We start from the raw sequence: 7526 nt of genomic DNA, 5'->3' as shown, positions 1-7526 counted from the left end.
CAACTTGTTGAGATCCCTCACGTTCTCAGAGGGATCACTGCACGATCTCCTTCGTGACTGGCCCAAAAGTATCCCTCTGGGATATCGGTGCGTCAAGCAGCGCAGCCTTATCTGTGACGGTGACCCTCGCTTGCGACAGCCACAGTTATCAATTCAGTAGCCACCAGCTCCGGGAGTGAGGCCTCTCACAGTATGCCATCCATGTAGGCTAACAGTACACCCATCGTGTTTGCCAGGTGGGTTACCTGTGCCCTTCATATGCCTACACTTCATATGTCTTTCTCAGGTGTGTCTCCATAACCCTGTATTGCGGATTTGGGCACACAAGGTCTTTGCGCAATCCCCCCACCGGCGGAGCATTGACCAAGGCCACGATGGTGTCTACTGGGGGAAATTCCGCCAGGCCTAGTTTCTTCACACCTTCCAAAGAAGCAAGCTGCGAGGCTTGCTTCAGCACATTTGGCACCGAGGCCAGACAATCACAGTAGGAGCATAAAGTGAAGTCCATGGAAAGGCTGAGGGCGAGAAACCACACCCTGCGCCTGGAACACAGACTGGCATGGTTCGGCCACTGTTGTCCAGGGGACCTGCAAAAACGTTGCAGTGCGTCCCATCAGTGCTGACGTAAAGCTCGATTATGATGGCACACCAGTTTCTGAGGCCACCTCGAAGCTAAGTTCAATATCTTATTGTGCAAATGTCTATAAAGCTGAATTGTACAATGTGAAATGTAATGCATATTTTAGACAGGGCTGAGGGAATTTAGCTACAAAATATTTTGATTATGATGTCATTTATAAAAATTAATTAATTTAGGCTGGAAATAGTCATATAATCATGTTCACAAAATATGAGGACCTCGTTAAAGGATTGCACTTAGATGACAATAATGTATCTCATTTGAGAATTTAGGGAACAGCACCCCCTTCTGATCCTTTAGCTTTTATCAGGGTTACTGACTGTAACGTGTGCCTACTTGTCTTAAGTTTTACCTGTGATGTTTTCTGTATGAAGTCATGGGGGTTGTGTGGCTGAAGGTTAATGCATTCCTTGGGTGTTGCTTGAATTGGTGATTGAACAAATAATGGGGACTTTGTGCCATCTGTTTCAATTATTTCTTACTTTAACATACACAGAAGGAACCAGTTCACAATCAAAAGGAGAAGCTCATAATTGAAAGTGTAAATTGCAGAAAGCCAGCCACAGAAACATAAACTGCAAGCATAATAATTTCAACAGAATGAATGTACCCGTCTTTGTGTAAAAAAGTACAGCAAAACGAGAATTAATCTGTCAGCAAACGGGCTGAATATCTGTGTCTACTTATAACAGGTGGCTGCTTATTCAACATACTTTACTGCTATTTTTTTTTATTTAAACAAGGGTGTTTACTCTGGTCAGAGCAGTTAAACATTTAGTACAGAGGCTGTAAATAAATGTTTTTCTATAAATCTGTAAGATTGGAGCCTGCTAAAATGCTGGCGTATAGTCTCTTGAAGTATATCCAGTATGTGACTTATCTAGCCAGAGTAAACTACTGAATTTCGGTACTAGCACAAAACAAGCAATGGGGAACACAATCATCACTGTGTCACTTTGTTCCCCATGACTTGATCTGCGAGTTAAGTAAGTCACGTCATGTGTACATATAGTCCCAAGATACAGTCCCCATGTATTAATTTTAGTTTAAACTGTTTCAATAATTGTATAGCTGAAAATGTAGCATTTTACATATAACATTAAAAGCACCTCAGTTCTCGCCCCTGTTGTATTTGTATGTCCTTTTTCTGTATAAAATTGAAGATTATTTTTCTATACTGTAAAATCAGAGGTCAGCTAACAGAGACATCTTGTGGGCACACAGAGCACAATCAGCTTGGTGAACATGTGAACTTGTCTGAACAATATCCAATGGCTGATGGTTTTGTTCAACAAAAACTGGGCTCACCATACTGTGATAACACGAGACAACCACCATGGCAGTGAAAATAGACACAATGAAGCGTTCTTACCTTTGTATAAGTTAATGATCCGCAGATGTGCCAGCCACACGAAGAGCAGTGTGTGGTTTTCACTAGGGCTACTGTGCGGAATAAACTAATTTTTTTCTATGGGTAAATATCGGGACTTTCTTCCTATGCATCGGGACACAGGGCATTTGTTAAGAAATCGGGACTGTTGGCATGTATGTGTGTAATGCATTTAATTGAATATGGAAAAGACACTAAATAAATATTGAATATGAAATAAATTAGCATACACTTTACATTTACTACTAATTTTTACTTACCTTGAAACTTGAGATGGATTTGAAGATATTAGCATAATTTGGTGTGCATGAAGAAGTGTTCCACTGCCTCTTCTGCAACTGTAGAAATTCTACAATTCCTGTCATATCGTAGCTTTAGTGTAAGTTGCCTTTGCTCATGTTATGCATTTATTTTGTCCACAAAATGTGTCAAATACCACAACATTAAAACACAAAAAAACAGCATATTCTGCATGGCTGTAAACAGTTTAACTTCCCACCTTGCACTTCACTGAGATCATGCGTTTTTTGTTCTCAGTACTCTTGCTGATGTGTAGTGTGAAAAGGACATGTTCTCAGTACACTTCAAAAGACTTAAGTGTATCAGAGCACATCCAGTGTGAAATAGAGTACAGTACTTTTACTATCAATGTACACCTACAACTAACTAATTTTAGTACAGGACACAAGGACAAAGTATTTCAAGTAAAAACTATTTTATTTCTGTTTTTCTGTACAAAAAAAAACACCCCTTTATAGTACACTATATTTAGGCAAACCCTTGGCTCTATCTCAAGAATGTATAATTCACAAACTTACTAAAAAAAACTGCCCAAAAAAACTTTTTAAAAGATGATATACTTACATTTTACATCACAAGTGTTCAGCGCTCTCATTTTTAGTAAACAGGCTAGTTATTTCACCTATTCCCAAAACATATTTTCAATTAATATTAATTTTACAGTTTAGCACTAACGTCTGAATAGCAAAGTTAATATTAAAAATTACATATTTTGGGTTGTTCTTTTTAGGGTCTAATCAATAACTGATTTTTTTGTAAGGTTTTTTTTTTTTTTTTTTTTTTTTTTAATACACCCCTGAAATAAAGGGAACTGGGTTTGTTTCTACAGGTATCCGACAGTTGTTTCTTCTGCCTCCAAAATCTCTTTTTCACGATTCAAGTGCTTCCAAAAATGATGCTCATGTTAATTTTCAGGAAAGGAAATCTTTAACCCATTAGGTATCCCCTGAAAATTTGAAAGAAAAAAAAATATGCATCAAGGTACAAAACAGAGCAAGATTTTATATTAAATTGCATACATACAGTATTAATTGTTACAATCGCTACCCTGGATGTTTAATTTGCTTATAGCAAATGTTTCATTCAGTATGTTTACAAGTACTCAGAATATTAAGTATTTGGAATACTAGAATATTTTCCAAATGCTCTGTATACATGCAGGCAGAATTCTCTTATTCCTTTCATATTCCGTATTTATATGGTAAACAGAATATTCCTTTTTCGCCATTAATGCATGCGTACCTTGTTTCCCACTGCAAATCAAGAGTGCTGAATGTAGTAAAATAGTTTGTTATTTATTGTAAAGAGCTGGTGGTGTGGGTGTATATTTCTGTTATTTGTTTTTTCAGATATGGAATCTGATATTTTGAGATTGTGTAATTCAGTGCAATGTGTTCACACAGATATGTCTTTACATTGAAGATGAGTTGCCCGTTTAGCCAAGCACATCACCAACAGAGCCTACAGTAAACAAAAGTACAGTAGAATAACCAGAATATATAAAGCAAATACTGTGTGTGTGTATATATATATAGAGAGAGAGAGACAGAGAGTAACACAGCAGGGAGGGGGTTAACATTCTCCCTGCATAAAACGTGTATTTGTTTAATTTTTTTTTTTTTTTTTTTTGTTAATTGTTAATTATCACCTGCACCTGGCTATCATTGTAAATTAGACCCAGGTGCAGCGTATTTAAAGAAAGCAGTCAGTCTGCTCAGGGCTGCTGTGTGGAGAGCCCGACTGACAGTGTGCTAATTCATAACAAAAAAAAGATAATGTGTGACGGACTTGCTCCACAGTTCTCTCAAATCCCCCTTCATGATTTTGTCCTCCATCCTTTTAAACACTTCTACACATCTCTGTTTCTTGCCATCAAGCTGTTTTACTAAGAAGGGATGCCTCCTCATCAGACCAAAAGTAGCTGTGTTTTCTCGCACGTGCCGTCACGTTTACGGCTGTATTTGTTATTGTGCGCGTCTGTTGTGGGTTACGCTTCAGTCGGAATATGCTGTTTAGATGGCTTTAGATTCCACATACTAGTGGAATATGCCACCTCCAATATTCCAAATATGCAGAGTTGGAATATTCTCCTTTATAATCCGAATATGCTGTTTACATGGTGGAATATATATTCTGATTATTCAGTATTCCAAATACTAGTGGAACATTACTGGCCATGTAAACGCACTGAATGATCCTAAAGTCTTGTGGGCAGCCGATCCGGTGCTGGAGCTATTCCATGAAAAATGTGGTATTTGTTACTGGATAAGTCATCAATATCAGACTACTGGTAAAACATTTTGACGATCAAACTTACATAGTGTACTAGGATATACCCATCACTATATAAATCTTGCCATTACTCTAATATTTCTCCCTCATTCTATATATTTAAGATGGTCTTAATCAAGGTTCAGCCTAGTGTCCATACTGTAAAAGAAAACACAACAATACTGGTACCACAAGTGTCAGACTTAAGAATTATGACCAACTGTGCATCAATTCACTGTGCCATCAGTTATTAATTTTTAACAGAGTAACGTGCATAATATAAAACGTTCACCCTTATTTTATGATCCAGAAAGATACAAGTCACATGATCACTGGCAAGTAGTCAATTGTATACACATAATCTGCATTAACCAAGAGATCTGATCTACAATGTGAACCACGGCAATAATGAAATGCTAATAGAAGCTGTAGAAACAAGGCATTTTTAGTAAGGTCCTCTGAACAAGTACAATCTACTGTAAACGTTTTGCTATTTTTACACTGACAAATAAATTACAAAAAAGAAACTTACGGCAGCTTCATCCTCATAAATACTCTGGCCATGAAAAAACTGAGCAAGACACTGACGAATCCGATAAACAGGAGCAGGAATCTGTTTAGCTTTGGAATGTTTGGTGCATTGGAACGGTCCATTACTATAAACCCAAGCCCTCCCATTGTGAACAGAAAACTGGAAGCAAGGCCTTCCATGATGTACTGCCCATTCACTCTGAAAGAAGACATTTAAAACTATATTAGTTCCAAACAATATGAACAAAATGGTCACTTGACCTTGAAACACATTCAAATTGGCCCCTCTAAAAGACATAAACGGGACTAAAAAGACCGAAATTTTCTTTATATCTATCTTCAGTACATAGTTCTTTAATGGTCTTTTTAATGTCCAAATAAAACGGTATCTAGTGCAGAAAAGAGTTGCAACAAATTAAACAAGAATGTACCTAACTCTGTTTAAAGCACGTTGCAATAATGTATGAATATGTGCACTGTATATGTATATTTGCTTGATTAGTTAAACCACACCTCAGTATTATTATTATTTTCTATAAAGGGAAGCAGTCAACAGTATAACCTCTGGCTGTCATCATGTAGTAATATGTGCATTCACATACTACTGTATAACCTTGTGTAGAGTGTAGGTACAGTACTGTCATACCTGTATGCCAAAAAGGCTACTGGTCTCTGGTGACCATGTTCGTCAGTCATAGAGCCAACACTTGGGGGTTCCACAATTACATCGTAAATGATTCCTATAAAAGATTAAGTTTCAGTTATGTAGAAAAATGTATTGATACAATAATAATACATAAATAATCCTTGTAAATATTTACATCCCATTAGGACTCACACAGATATGTAAATTTAAGAGGTGACTCGCACATCATTTACATTAACACTGCATACTTCTGGTGCTCAGGTATTTTCAAGTAATATATGTATTTGTACATTCGCTATCGTACAGTATTTAACTAGATACCTCAATTCGTCCCCTTATAAAAACATACACTTAATACATGACCGTTGTTTTTAACTCAATTTTTACTTCTGTAAAAATCAGATTCTTTAATTTTGTTTTGTTTTTATTTGAACTGCATACTCACCCCCTGTGATGAGAAAGTAAGAGACAATAACTAAAGCATAAACAGTCATTGCTGAGGGCATATGGAGCCAAGACGGCTTTTTCAGTTTTATATTGGCGCATTCCAGCACCGTGAAAGGAATTCCGTACATGGTCTCCATTTAAAAAATTGTACTATACAAGCAAGAGATACAGATAGACTTCTTTCCCTATCAGACACACTGCATTCAATGGGACGTGTCTCGGAAGTAGAGGAAATCTGGTGGTTGGTTTTCCTAAAAATAACAACTATTGTTCAAATGTCTTCAGGAAAAAAATCTCAATATTGAAATAGGCGTTACCAGTGTATTTAAATTTTCAAAAAATTGACAAAGAAAGCATGCTTTGGCATTCATATTTTATACACTAGACAGGACCTTTTGTTTCGGACGTGGCTAAATTAACGCCTGCCCGCTCTGTGTTTACCATTTTGGCTCAAGATTACAAACCAGTTTCACAATTCTGGGTCTAAACTGGAGCCACAATGGCGTCCGGTCAATCTTAATTGAACGGATGGGATGGGATTTCAATGGAATTCGTTTCCGTACAACTGTAAGTCTATTTCACTTTCTGCTGTCAATGTTTTCAGTGAAATGTTCGGGCTAATTAGCATCTTCAGGAACCGTTCAGAATTGCGCTTTAATTAATTGAAATAATAATAATAATAATAATAATAATAATAATAATAATAATAATAATAATAACACACGTATGGTAAATTTGTATTGCTTACACAATTATTCAGTGTTTAATGTTCAGTCAATAGTGAAATATAATTACTGCATATATGTTTGATACATTATTACATGCTTTACACATTTCCTCTATTTAAAACAAAAACAGCTTGTTGGCTGAAAAGTTTGTTTATATTCTTTAAAAGCTAGTTCCAGTCACTTTCCCTCTCCAAGGAAATTAATTTGTTATTTGTTTACTTTTAACAGACGCTTTTATTGAAGGTGACTTACAGAAACTAGGGTGAGTGAAATATGCATCAGCTGCAGCCACTTACAACGTGTCACTCGAAAGACGGAGCACAAGGAGGTTAAGTGACTTGCTCATGGTCACAAAGTGAGTCAGTGACTGAGCCTGGATTTGAAACACGGACCTCCTAGTTACAAGCCCTTTTCTTTACCACCGGTTCCTCCAAAAAATGACTAGTTAAAAGGATATTCAGCTGGTTCCACAGTATCTAATATACTACTTTACCTGTTATAGTGATAATGTGGGTCTGTGAAGCCAGATGTAGGTGTACACTGCGGGGGGTCAGGCTTCACCTCAGGTTCCCT

The 7526-nt window shown here is 36.9% G+C and overlaps 1 protein-coding gene across 1 annotated transcript; it reads right to left on the bottom strand.

Annotated features, from left to right (window-relative positions):
• Positions 1-2823: 2823 nt before the first annotated feature.
• On the bottom strand, positions 2824-6642 carry LOC121321707 (oligosaccharyltransferase complex subunit ostc-like). The gene is made up of 4 exons (XM_041260784.1): positions 6224-6642; positions 5779-5872; positions 5134-5331; positions 2824-3276 (listed from the first exon to the last, which is right to left on the bottom strand). Exons 1-4 carry the CDS (start codon positions 6360-6362, stop codon positions 3258-3260), a joined length of 450 nt encoding a protein of 149 aa, XP_041116718.1. The 5' UTR covers positions 6363-6642; the 3' UTR covers positions 2824-3257.
• Between the last annotated feature and the right edge of the window lie 884 nt (positions 6643-7526).

Source organism: Polyodon spathula, chromosome 1 (genome assembly GCF_017654505.1).
Source record: "Polyodon spathula isolate WHYD16114869_AA chromosome 1, ASM1765450v1, whole genome shotgun sequence".
NCBI classification, from domain to species: Eukaryota; Metazoa; Chordata; class Actinopteri; order Acipenseriformes; family Polyodontidae; genus Polyodon; species Polyodon spathula.
Note: the sequence above shows the minus strand (reverse complement) of the source record. Positions and strands in the feature narration are given on the sequence as shown.